Raw genomic sequence first — 20,185 nt, 5'->3', positions numbered from 1 at the left:
TTGTTTACCTCCAATAACTTATTAAAGGGAAGCCAGGTGACTTGGCCTGTACATAGATGCAGGAAGTAGACCTGGATTCCCATTTGCGCTTATTATATATTTTTAAATTTGTTAAAATATTGTGTATTTTTCTCAAAATATTTATTAATGGAATTGAAATGTATATATTAAGGTGAATGTGTTTGCTTTGATAGTCCACAGAGTTGGGTCTCACTATCAAAGTGAGATCTGAAAACCTGGGAGTTTCCTTTTAGTGTCATAGCTGACATCACTAATATTTCCCTGACCAATCAAGAGACAGGGAGAGGGAGGGGGGGCATTGGCCACAAGGTTAGTTATAAAACTCATCAACTTTAAACTAGCGGCCATTTGAATCTCTTTGCATACAAGTACTCAAGGTTTCACTCAAGCTTTTGTGTGAACAGGGTGAACAGATCCTTTCCTTCTTATTGTTTGCTGCACAATGCTTAGGCTGTCTCTACTGCTACCCGTGGTTTTAGCTGCCCTAAAACAGGCAGCCTCACAAGGAAATGGATCTCTCTTTATCACTGAACAAGAGGTCTTCAGGAGAGTGGTGGATCTCCTGGTCCCAGGAGAAGACATTATGAGCGAGGTGGCTGTCACCTCTTTAATAAGTATCTTAGGGGACCGTGTGCAGTGTTCTGAGGTGTCGTGTGAAAAGGTAAGTGCAAGGCTTTCTGATCATTAGGTTTAGGGGAGAAACTCTACCACAGGCTGCTGGTGCCACCTGAAGGTAGCTTTAAGCACTAACTCAGCCTTTTGGTGAATGTTAGACAGTAGGGTAATCAAACTGTACGGTGTATTATTATAGTGTGTATTAAGATACTGAAATTTAAAATTTCTATTGTAAAGTTTTATATATAGATAGAAGCATATATATTCTGTAAATGGGAATTGTTCCATTCTACTGAGATGAAAAAAGTACGAGCATTTAAGAATAGGTTTTCGAGAATATTCTCCCTTCAAATGTGTATCTTGTGGTCTAACTCCATTAATCTAAAATGGTTCTTGTCAATTGGGGTGGTTGTTGGTGATGGGTGGAGGGGAGGCGGCAGAGTGGAGGGGTGGGTTGTGAGAGTTGTGGGGGCAGGTTGTTAATTATCGGTGTTTCACTTTTCTTATTAACAATAATTGAACAATAATGTTGAGACCTTGGAGAGTGTGCAGGCAATATTTACTAGAATAGTATCAGCAATGAGGGGCTTCAGTTATGTGGAGACACTTGAGTAGCTGGATTGTTCTCCTTAGAGTGGAGAAGGTTAGAGGGAGATTTAATATAGGTGCTCAAAGTTATGAAGAGTTTTGATAGTTTAATTAAGGTGATGTTGTTTGAATACCAAAACTAGATTTTATTCCTTCGATTCATGTTCATGGTGTTAGAATGGAAGCACGATGGCCTCATCTATTAACTTCATTTAAAAAAATATAGGCAATACTCTTTGTTTATCCGTAACAGGAAATTATTTCCACACGAAGTTGTTGACTAACTCTTGAGCTATGGCAGGATTGCACCTTAGTTTCATATTTAAAATAAAACATGTATATCATGGACAGCAGAGAGAAAATTATGATTATTATATATTACTGAGTAAGAATTGCTGGGGATACTCTTTGAAGATGTCAGTGGAAACATATGCTCATTCCACAATATCACTAAGCATTCACCACATAGCAACTGTGGAAACATGACAAATAGTAAGGTGGTTAGCACAGACACGATAAAGCTGTGTTAGGGAGACATATTGGAGGTTAGAGACAAGAAAGGGACTACTGCTTGGCTCTGGGAGATCTAAGTAAAGGAAGAGAGAAAACTTGAAAGTCTAGCCTGGAGTAGTAAACCATGAAGGAAAGAGTGACATAATTTCACTGAGACCAGTTTGTACTCCATTTATGCTCTACTTCAACAATCTAATTTGTTTTCTGATTTAGTTCAGTCAAGTTACATGATGTGAATTTGTCCACTTGGCAGGAAGAATAGAAAAACAGTATATTATTTAAATGGAGATTGCAGAACTCTGTGGAACAGAGGGATCTGGGTGTCTTAAATCACAAAAAGTTAATAAACAGATACAGCAAGTGATTAGCAAGGCAAATGGAATGTTGGCGTTTATTGCAAAAAAAAGGGACGTTTTGCTACAGTTGTACAGGGTGTTGGTGAGACCACACCTGGAGTACTGCATACAGTTTTGGTCTCCTTACTTAAGAAAGAATATAATTGTATTAGAAACAGTTCAGAGAAGGTTTATTCGACTGATTCCTGGGAGGAAGGTGTTATCTTATGAGAAGAGGTTGGACAGGTTTGGCATGTATCCATTGGAGTTTAGAAGAATGAGAGCATATAGAAACATATAGAAACATATAAGATCTTGAGGGGACTTGACAGGGTGCATGTTGAAAGGATGTTTCCCCTTATGAGAGAGACTAGAACTAGGGGACACAGTTTCAAAATAAGGGGTCTCCCATTTGAGACAGAAATGAGGAGAATTTTTTTCTCTCAGAGGGTCATAAGGCTGTGGAATTCTCTTCCCCAGAGAGCAATGGAGGCTGGGTCATTGAATTGTTTTAAGGTTGAATTAGATTGACAAGGGAGTCAAAGGGAATGGCAGGTACACAGGAAAGTAGAGTTGAGGCCACAATCAGATCAGTCATGTTCTTATCAAATGGCAGAGCAAGCTTGAGGGGCCGAATGGCCTACTCCTGCTCCGAATTCGCATGTTCGTATGTACGTATGTTCCTATTCAAAGGTGGAGCATACTTTGTTCACTTGTAACTCAGGGAAAGCAGGGAGAGTCAGTCAAACCTTTGTAAATTAGTCAGTAAAACAGTTGCTTGTTTAAACAGCAATGAGAAGGCCTGAAAACAAACCACTCAAATAATCAAATACTCTGTGATTGTTACAACGGGTAAGGTGTCTGGTTGTCAAGCATGGTAAGAGGTTGGGAAACTAATGTTCCTCAGTTTTCAATAATTCAAAAGAACTGTTCTGTGGAGAGAGAAACAGAGTTATTGTTTTAGGTCACTGACCTTTAACGGTCCTTGAACTGTAACGGTCAGAAATGGCTTTGAGGAAGTAGCAAGGTAAAAGAGACAAACAGAAATCCCATTAGAAAGAAGAGCAGTACTTCGTCAAGATATGCATTCTTGGAAAGAGGAGTGGCAATGAATTAAACACAAAAATAAAAGCAAAATACTGTGGGTGCTGGAAATCTGAAATAAAAACAGAAAGTGCTGGAAGTGCACAACAGGTCTGGCAGCATCTGTGGAGAGAGAAGCAGAGTTAACATTTCAGGTCAGTGACCCTTCATCAGAACTGGCAAATATTAGAAATGTAACAGGTTTTAAGCAAGTAAAGCGGGGGTGGGGCAAGAGATAACAAAAGAGGTGTTGATAGGACAAGGTCACAGAGAATAACTGACCAGAAGGTCATGGAGCAAAGGCAAACTGTATGTTAATGGTGTGGTGAAAGACAAAGCGTTCGTACAGAGAGGGTGTGAATGGACAGAAAAATGAACAGCCCTGGCCAAAAGCACAAACATGAAAAAAAAGTGGTTGGCACAGTAGAAACAAACTAAACAAACTAAAACAAAATAAACAAATAAAAAAGATAAAAGAAAAAATAACTAAAAATAAAAATAAAAATGGAGGCCCGTCTTGCTCTGAAATGATTGAACTCAATGTTCAGTCCGGTAGGCTGTAGTGTGCCTAATCTGTAAATGAGGTGTTGTTCCTCGAGCTTGCATTGATGTTCACTGGAACACTGCAGCAATCCCAGGACAGAGATGTGGGCATGAGAGTAGGCGAGTGTGTTGAAATGGCCAGCAACTGGAAGCTCGGGGTCGTGCTTTCGGACTGAGCGCCGGTGTCCACAAAGCAGTCACCCAATCTGCATTTGGTCTCCCCAATGTAGAGGAGACCACATTGTGAGCAATGAATACAGTATACTAAATTGAAAGAGGTACAAGCAAATCGCTGCCTCACCTGAAAGGAATGTTTGGGGCCTTGGATAGTGAGGAGAGAGGAGGTAAATGGGAAGGTATTACACCTCCTGCGATTGTAGGGGAAGGTGCCGTGGGAAGGGGACGAGGTGGTGGGGGTAATGGAGGAGTGGACCAGGGTGTCGCAGAGGGAACAATCCCTGATGCAACCTTCCACAACAGCGCTTCTGATATGTCTTCCATTTTCCTTAACCGAGGATTCCCCCCCCCCCCCCACTGTGGTTGACAGGGCCCTCAACCATGTCCGGCCCATTTTCCACATCTCTACCCTCACCCCTTCCTCTCCCTCCCAGAACTGCGACAGGGTTCCCCTTGTCCTTATTTTCCACCCCACCAGCCTCCACATCCAAAGGATTATCCTCTGCCTTTTCCCGCCAAGTCCAGCGTGATGCTGCTACCAAATGCATCTTCCCCTCCCCTCCCATGTCAGCATTCTGAATTCTGTCAATTAACACCCTTTCTGTACTAACGCTTTGTCTTTCACCACACCATTAACATACCGTTTGCCTTTGCTTCAAGACCTTCTGGTCAGTTATTCTCTGTGAAACTTGTCCTATCAACACCTCTTTTGTTATCTCTCGCCCCACCCCTGCTTTACTTGCTTAAAACCTGTTACATTTCTAATATTTGCCTGCTCTGATGAAGGGTCACTGACCTGAAACGTTAACTCTGCTTCTCTCTCCGCAGATGCTGCCAGACCTGTTGAGTATTTCCAGCATTTCTTGTTTTTATTTAGGAATGTATTAACTTTCCACAGTCGAAGCTAGTGCCAGTGGCTTCGTGATTACTTGTTGCTTTCTTGGGTATTGAAAAAACCTTTTCTCACTTTGAGTAGTAACTGCTGTATTTAGTGAGATCATGTCTCCCTTGTGATGTAATCTTTAGAGACGAGAGAATGAAAAAAGAACCCCACAGGTACATTGTGGTTCCTTATGCAAACCACCAAGAATCCGTACTGACGTCTGGGATCAATTTAATAAACAGACATTGATGTTACCATGGCGCAGCTTGCTTCTACATACTGCTGGTGTTTAATCTGCTAAAATTTTCAGTGTTTTGGACAAATGCCTATCTAAACTCAAAATACTTGAAAAAGACAGTGGTTGTACCCTTGTGCTTACACTTCAAATATTGGATGCAGAGTAAAACTAAGAGTTGCTAACTCAGTCTTTATTTGATGACTCAAAAGCCATCAGTTGTTGTCTATGTACATAGGCATCACCATTGAATAGAAATAACAATCACAAAGGTAAATACAGGTATGTGAGGCCATTCAGTCCATCCTTTTTAGAAAATTATGGTTCTGACAAAATATTGACCTGCCTCTCTGAGTTTTTGCCTCCAAAGACCATTTCAGGCATGAATCATTCTGTGTGCAGATATTCTTCTTGACATCATCCTGAATTTGATTTTTAACCAGTTTGTACCTCTGTCCCCTTGCCCTGAAGTTGTGTTTTAAGGGAACATAGTTACAAAGAGACATTATTAAACTCCTCATTTTAATGCTTACTCCTGGGTCAGTGACAGCCAATTGCTTCCTTTGCCCCACCTTTGGTGGTGTGCCTTCAGCCATCTAGGCCCTAAGCTCTGGAATTCCTTCCCTGAACCTCTCGGCCTCTCTCTTTCCTCCTTTAAGACACATCAATGATTTAATAATCTCAGTCAGGGGGTTCCTGAAGGCGCTGTGACTTCAGGGATGACCAAACTAACCAAGTCCCAAGCTTCTATCCTCTATCCTTTGATGTGAAAGAGCGAGTTGTATTTTCCAATGTAATTGGTTCGTTGATTAGATTCCAGCTTGTACCTCACTCCCAAGTGTCAAGGTTCAGATGACATATTATAGTTTTGCAATCAGACCTCCTTATTGCTTGCAATTGAATCACAAGTAATCTTGAGCTAAATATTAAAGGGCCTTATGTTTGAACTGGAGCCAGAAATTTACAAGCACCTGGAAAGCTGCAATCTTCCTCGCCAATAACAATTAGTTTAGTTTAGAGATACAGCACTGAAACAGGCCCTTTGACCCACCGAGTCTGTGCCGACCATCAACCACCCATTTATACTAATCCTACACTAATCCCATATTCCTACCACATCCCCACCTGTCCCTATATTTCCCTACCACCTACCTATACTAGGGGCAATTTATAATGGCCAATTTACCTATCAACCTGCAAGTCTTTGGCATGTGGGAGGAAACCGGAGCACCCGGAGGAAACCCACGCAGACACAGGGAGAACTTGCAAACTCCACACAGGCAGTACCCAGTATTGAACCCGGGTCGCTGGAGCTGTGAGGCTGCAGTGCTAACCACTGCGCCACTGTGCCGCCCATTCTTCTTGAATGTCATACACCTCTCAATATTCAGGACCCGATCCTTGTCAACCTGCAGCCATGTCTCCGTAAAGGCTATCAGATCATATTTATTTACTTCGATGTGCTCTATCAGCTCATCTACTTTGTTATGAGTGCTACGTGCATTTCAGCGAGCGGGAAGCAGCGAAAGCGGAGCCAGAGCATAAAGAGACCGGGAGAGAGAGTTCACTCAGCGAGCGGGAAGCAGTGAGAGCGGAGGCGGAGTATAAAGAGACCGGGAGAGAGAGAGAGTTCACTCAGCGAACAGCGAATTAGGCCCAGATTTTGTGCTGGCGATGGGGGTGTTGACATTCAGAAAAAGCAAGAAACCCACGTTACCTCTTCTCCGGAAGGCCCACTGAATCTACTACTAATCAGGCACTTAATTGGATAGTGGTGGGCCTTCCACAGGATCAAGGACCCTGTTGTCATAAGTCCCGCCCTTGTACAGCTGCCAGCCAATCAGAGTCCGGCAGTTCTCAGGTCTTCTCCCCCCAGTCTAAATTTTGACAGGGGCGGGATGGTGGCGGGAACTTTCCCCCCACCCCACCACCATCCCACCCAAATTTATGCTCCCCAGTTTCCAAACCCAACGCAGGGGAGAGCATAAATTTCCCCCATTAATGTCTACAGAAAAATGCTGGAAATACTCAGCATGTCAGGCAGTATCTGTGGAGAGAGTTAATGGGCAGAATTTTAACTGCCAAATGAAGGCAGATACATTGCGGATGGGAGAGAGTTCTTCTTTCTTTGGCCTCCTTGTCTCGAGAGACAATGGGTAAGCGCCTAGAGGTGGTCAGTAGTTTGTGAAGCAGCGCCTGGAGTGGCTATAAAGGCCAATTCTAGAGTGACAGACTCTTCCACAGACACTGCAGATAAAATTGGTTGTCGGGGCTGTTACACAGCTGGCTCTCTCCTTGCACTTCTGTCTTTTTTCTTGCCAACTTCTAAGTTTCTTCCACTCACCATTCTTTAGCCCCACCTTAATGGCTGTCCGCCAGCTCTGGCGATCACTGGCAATTGACTCCCACGACTTGTGGTCAATGTCACAGGACTTCATTCACATTTGCAGACGTCTTTAAAGAGGAGAAATGGACAACCGGTGGGTATGATCCCAGTGACGAGCTCGCTGTACAATGCGGCCTTGGGGATCCTACCAGCTTCCATGTGGCTCACATGGCCAAGCCATCTCAAGCGCCGCTGGCTCAGTAGGGTATATATGATGGGGATGTTGGCCCCCTCGGGGACTTCTGCATTGGTGATACAGTCCTGCCACCTGATGACAAGGATTCTCCGGAGGCAGAGAAAATGGACTGAGCTGAGACGTCGTTCTTGGCTGACATAAGTTGTCCAGGCCCTTATGCCGTACAGCAAGGTACTGAGGACACAGGCTTGAAACACTCGGACTTTTCTGTTCCATGTCAGTGTGCCATTTTCGCACATCCTCTTGGCCAGACTGGACAAAGCAGCGGACACCTTTCCCATGTACTTGTTGATTTCTGCATCGAGAGACAGGTTATTGGTGATAGTTGAGCCTAGGTAGGTGAACTCTTGAACCACTTCCAGAGCGTGGTCGCCAATATTGATGGATGGAGCATTTCTGACGTCCTGTCCCATGATGTTCGTTTTCTTGAGACTGATGGTTAGGCCAAATTCGTTGCAGGCAGCCACAATGCTCTCGATGAGACTCTGCAGATACTCTTCTGTGTGGAATGTTAATGCAGCATCTTCAGCAAAGAGGAGTTCCCTGATGAGGACTTTCCGTACTTTGGTCTTCGCTCTAAGACGGGCAAGGTTGAACAACTTGCCACCTGATCTTGTGTGGAGGAAATTCCTTCTTCTGAAGACTTGAAAGCATGTGAGAGCAGCAGTGAGAAGAAGATCCCAAACAGTGTAGGTGTGAGAACACAGCCCTGTTTCACGCCTCTCAGAATAGGAAAGGGGTCTGATGAGGCACCACTATGGTGAATTGTGCCTTTCAAATTGTCATGGAATGAGGTGGTGATACTGAGTAGCTTTGGTGGACATCCGATAGAGTCACAGAGTCGTACAGCATAGAAACAGGCCCTTCGGCCCACCGTGTCCATGCCGACCATAATGCCTATCCATACTAATCCCATCTGCCTGCATTAAGTCCATATCCCTCTATGCCTTCCTCATCCAAGTACCTGTCTAGATGCCTCTTAAATGTTGCTACTGTTCCTGCCTCCACCACGTCCTCTGGCAGCTCATTCCAGATACCCACTATTCTTTGTGTGAAAAATTTACCCCTTATATCCCCTGTAAACCTCCTCCCTCTCACCTTAAATCTATGCCCTCTAGTTTTAGTCACCCCTACCATGGGAAACAGACTCTGGCTATCTACCCTATCTATGCCTCTCATAATTTTATATACATCTATCATGTCCCCTGTCAGCCTCCTTCGCTCCAGGGAAAACAGACCCAGCCTATCCAATCTCTCTTTTTAACTCAAGCCCTCCAAACCAGTCAACATCTTGTGAATCTTTTCTGCACCTTCTCTAGCTTAATCACATCTTTCCTGTAGTGCGGCAACCAGAACTGCACACAGTCCTCCAAATGCGGCCTAACCAACGTTATGTACAACTGTAACATGACGTCCCAACTCTTGTACTCAATGCCTCGGCCGATGAAGGCAAGCATGCCATACGCCTTCTTCACCACCCTGTCGACCTGTGTTGCCATTTTCAGGGAACATACTTGCACCCCAAGGTCTCTCTGCTCAACAACACTTCCCAGGGCCCTGCCATTAACTGTATATGTCCTGTCCTGGTTTAACTTCCCAGAATGCATCACTTCGCACTTGGCTGTGTTAAATTCCATTTGCCAATCCCTTGACCACTTTCCCAGTTTATCTATATCCTGTTGCAACCTTAGACAACCTTCTTCACCGTCCACTATACCATCAATTTTGCTGTCATCTGCAAATTACTAATCATGCCCCCTACATTCACATCCAAGTCATTCATATATATAACAAACAACAGAGGGCCCAGCACCAATCCCTGCGGCACACCACTGGTCACCGGCCTCCAATCTGAAAAACAACCCTCCACTACCACCCTCTGCCTCCTATCACCAAGCCAATTTTGTATCCAATTTGCTAGCTCACCCTGGATCCAATGTGTTTGAACCTTCTAGACGAGCCTACAAGCAGGACCTTGTCAAAGGCCTTGCTAAAGTCCATGTAGACAACACCCATCGCCCTGCCCTCATCAATCCTCTTGGTCACCTCCTTGAAAAACTCAAATCAAATTCGTGAGACATGATTTCCCACGCACAAAGCCATGCTGACTATCCCTAATCAGATCATGCCTTTCCATATGCATATAAATCCTGTCTCTCGGAATCCTTTCCAATAACTTTGCCACTACTGATGTAAGGCTCACCGGCCTGTAGTTCCCTGGCTTATCCCTGCTGCCCTTCTTACATAAAGGCACAATATTAGGTATCCTCTAGTCATCCGGTACCTCACCCGTGTCTAACGATGATACAAAAATCTTTGCCAGGGCCCCAGCAATCTCCTCCCTTGCTTCCCATAGCATCCTAGGATACACCTGGTCAGGCCCTGGGGATTTATCCACCTTAATGCGCTTCAAAACCTCCAACACCTCCTCCTTTGTAATGTTGATATGCTCTAGGATATCGCTATTCCCTCCCTTGAACTCACTAGCTTCCATGACCTTCTCCACGGTAAATACAGACAAGAAGTATTCATTTAAGACCTCGCCCATTTCCCGTGGCTCCACAAATAGATTACCACACTGATCCTTAAGGGGACCTACTCTCTCCCTAGCTACCCTTTTACTCTTAATATACTTGTAGAATCTTTTAGGATTCTCCTTTATCTTATCTGCCAGGGAACTCTCAGGGCCCCTTTTCGCCTTCCTAATTTCCTTCTTAAGTGTAGTCCTACATCCCCTATACTCCTTGAGGCACTCGCTTGATCCCAGCTGCCTATACCTGACATATGCCTCCTTCTTTGTCCTGACCAGACCCTCAATATCCTTCATCAACCAAGGTTCCCTAAACTTGCTTGCCTTGCCCTCCATCTAACAGGAACATGTCGGCCCTGAACTCTTCCTATCTCACTTTTAAAAGCCTCCCACTTGCCAGACGTCCCTTTACCTGTAAACAGCCTCTCCCATTCAACTTTTGAGAGTTCCTGTCTGATGCCATCGAAACTAGCCTTCCCCCAATTTAGGACTTCAACCTGAGGACCAGTCCTATCCTTTTCCATAACTATCTTGGAGCTAATAGTGTTATGGTCACTGGTCCCAAAGTGTTCCCCCACTGTCACATCAACCTCCTGCCCATCCTCGTTTCCTAAGAGGAGGTCGGGTGTAGCCCCTTCTCTGGTAGGGCCATCCACATGCTGCTTCAGAAAACTGTCCTGGACACACTTAACAAATTCTTCCTCATCTGATCCTTTAGCACTAAAGCAGTCCCAGTCAATATTAGGGAAGTTAAAATCACCTACTATTACAACCCTATAATTCCTACACCTATCTGTGATTTCCCTACATATATGCTCCTCCATTTCCCTCTGACTATTGGGAGGGGCCTATAGTATAAGCCCATCAAAGTGATCACCCCTTTCTTATTTCCAAGTTCTACCCATATGGCCTCGCTGGATGGTCCCCTGAGAAATCCTCTCTAAGTACCGCCGTGATGTCCTCTCTAATCAATGGTGCAACTCCCCCTCCTCTCTTACCTCCACCTCTGTCTCACCGGAAGCATCGGTACCCCGGAACATTGAGCTAACAGTCCTGCCCATCCCTCAACCACGTTTCCGTAATAGCTATAATATCACAATCCCATGTACCGATCCATGCTCTGAGTTCATCTGCCTTACCTGTAAGACTTCTTGCATTAAAGTAAATGCAGTTTAGCCTACCAGACATTCCACGCTCCCTGTCCTGCCCCTGCCCGGCCTGCCTACTGGACTTACTTGCTTTAACCTGTACATTTGCCTTAACTATCTCATCGGAGAGACTACTACTTTGGGTCCCACCCCGCTGCAACACTAGTTTAAACACTCCCAAGTTGTGCTAGCAAACCTCCCCGCAAGGATATTGGTCCCCTTCCAGTTCAGATGCAACCCGTCCTTCTTGTACAGGTCACCTCTGCACCAGAAGAGATCCCAATGATCCAAGTAGCTGAAGCCCTCCCGCCGACACCAGCTCTTCAGCCACGCATTCATTTGCCTTATCCTTCTATTCCTACCCTCACTAGCACATGGCACAGGGAGTAATCCTGAGATTACAACCCTAGAGGTCCTGCTTTTTAACCTTCTGCCTAACTCCCTATATTCACTTTGCAGGACCTCATCTTTCTTCCTGCCTATGTCATTAGTACCAATATGAACCACGACCTGTGGCTGCTCACCCTCCCCTTTCAGAATGTCCTGCAGCCGCTCTGAGACATCCTTGACCCTAGCACCAGGGAGGCAACCTACCATCCTGGAGTCTTGTTTGCGGCCACAGAAACTGCTATCTGCACCCCTTACGATAGAATCCCCTATCACTATAGCTCTTCCACCCCTTTTCCTCCCCTGCTATGCAGCAGAGCCCTCCATGGTGCTACAAACTTGGCTGTTGCTGCTTTCCCCTGGGAGGTCATTCCCCCCCAACAGTATCCAAAGCGGTATATCTGTTTGAGAGGGGGATGGCCACAGGGGACTCCTGCACTACCTGCCTGCGCCTACTACTCCATCTGGTGGTTACCCATCCCTTTTTTGCCTGTGCAGCCATTACCTGCAGTGTGACCACCTCACTAAATGTGCTATCCGCGACGTCCTCAGCATCGTGGATGCTCCACAGTGAATCCACCCGCAGCTCCAGCTCCATAATGCAGGTAGCCAATAGCTGTAGATGGATACACTTCCTGCACACATGGTCGTCAGGGACACTGGAAGCGTCCCTGATTTCCCACATAGCGCAGGAGGAGCATATCACGGGGCTGAGCTCTCCTGCCATGACTTACCCTTAGATTAATTAGTTACTCCCTTAATTAAAAAATACTAATTACACTAGGGGCCTTGTTCTACCCACTCCAATCTAAAGTCCTTTAAAAAACACTTTAGTACTCACCTTATCACCAGAGGTTTTTTTTTCAACAAAAAAAAACTTTCCCCTTTTTTTAAGACATTTAAATGCACTAACAGCTGCTACTCACCAACCAATCACCTTGCAGCTCTCCTCTGACGTCACTGTTGGCTTTTTCTTTCAAAACTCCGGCGCGCTGGAAGAGGTTCGACTGCTCTCCGCTCCCGGAAGGTAAGAGACTGGGCCTCGATCCTCCGGCTCGATTTATAGGCTCTGCTCTTGGCATTCTCCCCACAGGTCCGCTCCGCTCCCTTTGAGTGCAGTAATTTCTCCTCATCTCAGTCCTGAATGATTGACCCCTTATCCTGAGACTGTGTCCCCATGTTCGAGATTCCCTAACCAGTGGGAACAATCTCTCAGCTTCTACCCTTTCAAGTTCTTTCAGAATCATGTGTGTCTCAATTAGATCGCCTCTCATTCTTCTAAACTCCAGAGAATATAGGCCCAATGTACTCAGCCTCTCATTACAGGGACCAATTTAGTAAATTTTCGCTGCACTGCCTCCAGTGCAAGTATATCCTTTCTTAAATGTGGAGACCAAAACTGCACACAGTATTCCAGGTGCGGTCTCACCAACACTCTGTACAATTTTAGTGAGACTTCTTTATTCCTGTACTCCAATCCCCTTGCAATAAAGATCAATATGCCATTTGCCTTCCTAATAGCCTGCTGCACCTGCATGTTAACTTTGTGCATTCCTTGTACGCGTGCCCCAAAGTCTCTCTGAAAATCAACACTTACCAGTTTCACACCTTTTAAAAAATATTCTGCTTTTCTATTTTTAAGACCAAAGTGAACAACTTCACACTTCCCTACATTATACTCCATTTGCCATCTTGTTGCCCAGTCACTTAACCTGTCTATATCTCTTTGCAGCCTCTCTACATCCTCCCCACAGCTTACCTTTCCACAAGGCTTTGTATGATCAGCAAACTTAGATCGATTACTCTCTGTCTCTTCATCCAAGTCATTAATATAGAGTGCAAATAACTGAGGCCCCAGTACTGATTCTTGTGGCACCCCACTATTCACTGCCTGCCAACTTGAAAATGCCCTACTTATGCCCACCCTCTGCTTCCTGTCTGTTAAACAATTCTCTATCCATGCTAATATATTACCTCCAACCATGAATCCTTATCCTGTCTATTAATCTTTTATGTGGCACCTTATCAAATGCCTTTTGAAAATGCAGGTATACTACATCTACTGATTCCCCTTTATCTGCCCTACTAGTTACATCAAAAAACTCTAATAAATTTCACAGAATCACAGAATTGTTACAGCGCAGGAGGAGGCCATTTGGCCCATCCTGTCCCCACCGCTCTCTGAAAGAGCAATTCCCTCAGGCCCATTCCTTTGCCTTCTCCCTATAACTCTGCACATTTTTCCTTTTCATATAACTGTCTAATTCCCTTTTGAATGCTTCAAATGAACCTGCCTCCACCACACTCTCAGGCAGTGCATCCCATACTTTAACAACTCGCTGCGTGAAAAAGTTTCTCATCATGTCATTTTTGCTTCTCTTACCAAATCATTTAAGTCTGTGACCTCTCGTTCTCGATCCTTTCATGAGTGAGAACAGTTTCTCTCTATCTATTCTGTCCAGACCCCTCATGATTTTGAATATCTCTATCAAATCACCTCTCAGCCTTCTCTTCTCCAAGGAAAACAGTCCTAACTTCTCCAATCTATCTTCATAACTGAAATTCCTCATCCCTGGAAACATTCTCTTGAATCTCTTCTGTACTCTCTCTAATGGCCTCACGTCATTCCTCATGTGTGGCGCCCAGAATTGGACGGACTACTCCAGCTGAGTACGAACTAGTGTCTCATACAAGTTCAACATAATTTCCTTGCTCTTGTACTCTATGCCCCTATTAATAAAGCCCAGGATACTGCGCTCTCAATCTGTCCTGCCATCTTTAATGACTTATGCACATATACACCTAGGTCCCTCTGCTCCTGCACCCCCTTTAGAATTGCTTCCTTTATTTTATATTGTCTCTCCATATTCTTCCTACCAAAATGAATCACCTCACATTTCTCTGCATTGAACTTCATCTGCCACCTGTCTGCCCATTCCACCAACTTGTCTATGTCCTTTTGAAGTTCTACACTATCCTCCTCACAGTTCACAATGCTTCCAAGTTTTGTATCATCTGCAAACTTTGAAATTGTGCCCTGTGCACCAAGGTCTAGGTCATTAATATATATCAGGAAAAGCAAGGGTCCCAACACTGATTCCTGGGGAACCCCACTACAAACCTTCCACCAGCCTGAAAAAGATCCATTAACCATTACTCTTTGTTTCCTGTCACTCAGCCAATTTCGTATCCATGTTGCTACTGTCCCTTTTATTCCATGAGCTACAAGTTTGCACACAAGTCTGTTGAACGGCACGATATTAAATGCCTTTTGAAAGTCCATGTATACCACATCAACAGCATTGCCCTCATCAACCTTCTCTGTTTCCTCCTCAAAAAACTTCAGCAAGTTAGTTAAACATGATTTTCCCTTAAGAAATCCATGCTGGCTTGTTCTGATCATATTATGCTTTTCCAAGTGCAATGTTAAGACGTCTTTAATAATGGCTTCCAACATCTTCACTGGGCGGCACAGTGGTTAGCACCGCAGCCTCACAGCTCCAGCGACCCAGGTTCGGTTCTGGGTACTGCCTGTGTGGCGTTTGCAAGTTCTCCCTGTGACTGTGTGGGTTTCTGCCAGGTGCTCCAGTTTCCTCCCACTGCCAAAGAGTTTCAGGTTGATAGGCAAATTGGCCATTGTAAATTGCCCCTAGTGTAGGTAGGTGGTGGGAGAATTGTGGGGATGTGGTAGGGAATATGGGATTAATGTAGGATTAGTATAAATGGGTGGTTGATGGTCAGCACAGACTCTGTGGGCCGAAGGGCCTGTTTCAGTGCTGTATCTTCCTATGACTCTATCTTCCCAACAACTGATATTAGGCTAACTGAAACAAAAACAAGAAATGCTGGATTCACTCAGCAGGTCTGGCAGCATCTGTGGAAAGAGAAGCAGAGTTAACGTTTCGGGTCAGTGACCCTTCTTCGGAACTCACTTAGGCTAACTGACCTGTAGTTCCCTGTTTTCTCTCTACCTCTTTTCTTGAAAAGCAGCATAATATTTGCCAACTTCCAATCTGATGGGACAATTCTTGAATCTAATGAATTCTGGAAAATCATAGTCAGTGCATCCACTATCTCTGCAGCTGTCTCTTTTAGAACCCTAGGATGTAGGCCATCTGGTCCTGGGGACTTGTCAGATTTTAGTCCCTCAAGTTTCTCCAATACTTTTTCTTGGCTGATATCAATATCCTTAATTTCCTCACTCTTTTTAGCCCCTAGGTTACTGCCTATTTCTGGTATGGAACTTGTTTCCTCTACTGTGAAGACAGACACAAAATATTTGTTCAATGCCACTGCCATTTCCTCATTCCCCATGATGATTTCTCCTGTCTCTGCCTCTAAGGGACCAACGCCTACTTTAGCTACATTCTTCCTCTTTATGTACTTATAAAAGCTCTTACAACTTGTTTATATATTGCTGGCTAGTTTATTCTCATATTCTATTTTTTCCCTTTTTATTGACTTTTTGGTGGTCCTTTGCTGGTTTCTAAAACACACCCAATCCTCAGATTTGCTACTATTTTTTGCAACATTGTAAGCCTCTACTTTTAGTCTAATATTCTCCTTAACTTCCTGAGTGAGCAGCTGCTTTCTTGAATACAACCAAGTGGCTAGGTCATTTTAGAGGGCAGTCAACAACATTGTTGTGGGTCTGGAATCATACATGGGCAAGACAAAGTAAGGATAGCAGATTTCTTTCCCTAAATTACATTACTAAACCAGATGAGTTTTCACTGACCAAGGCTGAGAACTAAATATACAAGGATTTTCGACATTTTGGAAGGATAGGAAGAAAGGAAAAGGAGGTGGGGTAGCTCTGTTAATATAGGATGAGATCAGTACAGTAGTGAGAAATGATCGTGGCTCAGAAGATCAAGATGCAGAATCAGTTTGGGTGGAGATAAGAAATAGCAAAGGAAAGAAGCCACTGGTTGTAGTAGTTTATAGGCCCCGTAACAGTAGCTACACTGTAGGGCAGAATATAAATCAAGAAATAATGGGGGCTTCTAGGAAAGGTACTGCAATAATCGTGGGCAATGTTAATCTTCATATCGATTGGACTAATCAAATTGGCAAAGGTAGCTAGAAGGATGAGTTCATAGATTGTATTAGGGACAGTTTCTTAGAACAATCCATTCTGGAACCAACCCAGGAGTGTTTTTTTAGATCTAGCAATGTGTAATAAGACAAGATTAATAAATTACCTCATAGTAAAAGATCCTCTAGGCAACAGTGATCATAATATGATAGAAATTTCACACTCAGTTTGAGGGTGAGAAGTTTGGGTCTGAAACTAGTTTCTTAAACTTAAATAAAGGCAATTACAAGGGTACGAAGACAGAGTTGGCTAAAGCAGACTGTAAAAATAGGTTAAAAGGTAAGACAGTAGAGAAACAGTGGCAGACATTTAAGGAGATATTTCATAACTCTCAACAAAGATATATTCCAGTGATTAGGAAAGACTATGAGAAAGATGCACCACCCCTGGCCAACTAAGGAAGTTAAGGATGGTATCAAATTGAAAGAAAAGGCATACTGCTGCAAAGATTATTGGTAGGCCAGAAGATTCGGAAAATTTTAGAAACCAGCAGAGGGAGAAATTAGAGTATGAGAGTAAACTAGCAAGAAATATAAAAACTGGCAGTAAAAGCTTCTACAAATATATAAAAAAGAGAGTAGCTAAAGTAAGTGTTAGTTACTTAGAGGATGAAACTGGGGAATTAATAATGGGAAACAAGGAAATGGCAGAGGCTTTGAACAAGTATTTCATATCTTTCTTCACAGTAGAAGACACAAAAAGCATCCGAAGATTAGCAGAAAATCAAGAGGCAAAAGGGAGGGAGGAACTTAAAACAATCACTATCACAAGAGAAAAGGTACTAGGAAAACTAATGGGACTAAAAGGCTGACAACTACAGGCTGCAGAAAATGTGGATGTAATCTTACAAAATTCCCTAGATCCTGGCAAGATCCCAACATATTGGAAAACTGCAAATGTAACACCTCTATTCAAGAAAGTGGGGTGACAGAAAGCAGAAAACTATAGGCCAGTTAGCCTAATATCTGTCATTGGGAAAATGTAAGAATCCCTTATTAAGTAAGTAGTAGCAGGATATTTAGAAAATCATAATGCAATCAGGCAGAGTAACATGGTTTTATGAAAGAGAAATTGTGTTTGACAAATTTATTAGAATTTATTTGAGGATGTAACAAGCAGGGTGGATAAAGGGGAACCAGTAGATGATTTCCAAAAGGTATTCGATAGGGTGCCAAATAAAAGGTTACTACAGAAGATAAGAGCTTATGGTATGGGGGTGATATATTAGCATGGATAGAGGATTGGCAAACAGGAAACAGAGAGTTGGGATAAATGGGGCATTTTCAGGTTGCAAACTGTAACCAATGGAGTGCCACAGAGATCGGTGCAGGGACCTCAAATATTTACAATCTATATTAATGATTTGGATAAAGGGACTGAGTGTATTGTAGCTAAATTTGCGAATGATACAAAGATAGATAGTGTCATTGCAGGCACCCACCTGCCAAGGATGAGGCATATTAATTTTGCCACATGGACATTAAATTTCAAATTGTTGCTGGGAAGAAGAGAAGGCCTGTGAAAGAGGTTGCCAAGCCCCTGGCTGGAAAGACATTTTTGCATGTTAACAGACAGTGTTTGTAGACAAAGGACCATTCCCTGACACACACAATACACAGAGCCAAGACATGGTCAGGCCAGTTAGTCACATGACTAACCTGCTTGGCAACCTGAGGTTTTCTGAATTGTAGAATCTTGAACTGAGAGCCGGCAGACAGCTCTTTGCTCCTGGATTGAAAAGACCTCTCCTGGCTAGTTTGCCACAGCTTCTCCGGTCTGCTCCCATCTCTTTCTCACGGAACTCCAAAACCCACCGGAGACACATGAACCCTAAGAGAGAAAAGTCTGCTACAGTGAACAAGGTTTAAGAAGAATACGGGGCCCCAATGAAAAGCAAGATCTACCTACAATCGAGGACTCTACCGTGAGCTCGAAGAACCCTAACAACAACTCTTCTGATATTGCCTCAAACCTTTCCACTTTATTTTTTCTTCTGCTCTTTCTGTCCCTATCTGCATGTGTGTATCGTGTATGTATGCTAGCGTGTATATATGTATGTATGTATGGTGCGGCATGTATCCGTTGGCATTAACCAAATTAAAGGTTAAGTTTAATAAATGTCATTTTGCTTCTTTAAACCTGAGAAAACCTGTTGTGCTGGTTTCTTTGCCTTATAATTGGCAAGAGGTTAACAAGGATTACCAAGGGGGAGCTAAAAACACGGTGTGTTTAAAATTAAACCCTGTTACAGTAAGACCAGGTGAAGTCTGAAAGGGAACCCTAGAACTCTTTCTCACCAGGTCGTAACAGTAGGAAAACAAGTTGTGAGAAGGACACAAAGTGTCTGCAAAGAAATATAGATAGGTTAAGGGGGTGGCCAAAAAATTGGAAGATGGAGTATAATGGGAAAATGTAAGATATTCCACTTTGTCAGGAGGAATAAGAAAGCAGAATATTATTTACATGGAGAGAGATGGTACAGAGGGATCTGGATATCCTTGTACATGAATCACAAAAAGTTAGCGTGCAGGTACAGCAAGTAATTAGGAAGGCAATTGGAATGTTGTCGTTTATTGCAAGGGGGATGGAGTATAAAAGTAGGAAAGTCTTGTGTTACGACCAGGTGAGAAAGGTGTCTAGGGGTCTTTTACTGTCTTCACCTGGTCTTCGTGTGACAAGGTTTGATTTTTAAACGCACTGTGTTTTGAGCTCCCCCTTGGTGAATCCTTGTTCACTGCTTTCCAATTATAAGGCAAAGAAATGAGCACACCAGGTTCTCTTAGGTTTTAGAAGAAAAGTGAAATTTAGTAAACTTACTTAAACTCTAATTCAGTTAACGCCTATGGATATACGACGCACCCATGCTAGCATGCATATGCGATACACATGCAAATAAGGACAGAGAAAGAGCAGAAGAAAAATAGAGAGGTTTGAGGCAGTCGCTGAAGGCGGTTTCTTGTTACTGTTTCTGTGTTTCCAGCTTGCCGTAGAGTCTTTGATTGTAGGCAGCTCTTACTTTTCGTTGGGGCCCAGTATTCTTCTTAAACCGTGCTCACGTGGGAAACTTTTCTCCCTTTGAATTCACGTGTCTTAATGGGTCATCAGTTCCGTGAGAAAGAGTTGGGAGCAGACAGGAGAGAGGTGTTCTCAGTCCAGGAGAAAAGAGCTTTCTCAGTTTCTTTCTCTCAGCAAGTTCAAATTCAAAAAACTCCAACAGTCAGTTAGTCATGTGACTAAACTGGCCTGACCACTTCTTCTGTGTATTGGGGAAGCCAGGACTGGGTCCCTTGGAATTTTCTTCCCGAGAGAGCAGTGGAGGCTGGGTCATTGAATATATTCAAGACTGAGTTTTGATCTACAAGGTAGTCAAGGGTTATGGTGGGGAGAGGGCAGGCAAGAAAGTGGAGTTAAGGCCACAATCAGATCAGCCATGATCTTATTGAATGG

The 20,185-nt window shown here is 43.7% G+C and overlaps 1 protein-coding gene across 1 annotated transcript in view; it reads left to right on the top strand.

Moving 5' to 3' along the window:
- Positions 1–351: 351 nt before the first annotated feature.
- Positions 352–20,185, top strand: part of slc39a4 (solute carrier family 39 member 4) — a 67,899-nt gene continuing 48,065 nt past the window's right edge. Inside the window, exon 1 of the mRNA XM_068015760.1 lies at positions 352–682. Within this exon, the coding sequence (XP_067871861.1) occupies positions 464–682 (219 nt within the window). The 5' untranslated portion in view covers positions 352–463. The remainder of the gene's footprint in view (positions 683–20,185) is intronic.

Source organism: Heterodontus francisci, chromosome 2 (assembly GCF_036365525.1).
Source record: "Heterodontus francisci isolate sHetFra1 chromosome 2, sHetFra1.hap1, whole genome shotgun sequence".
Lineage (NCBI taxonomy): Eukaryota > Metazoa > Chordata > Chondrichthyes > Heterodontiformes > Heterodontidae > Heterodontus > Heterodontus francisci.
This window is presented reverse-complemented; position numbering and strand designations above follow the sequence as displayed.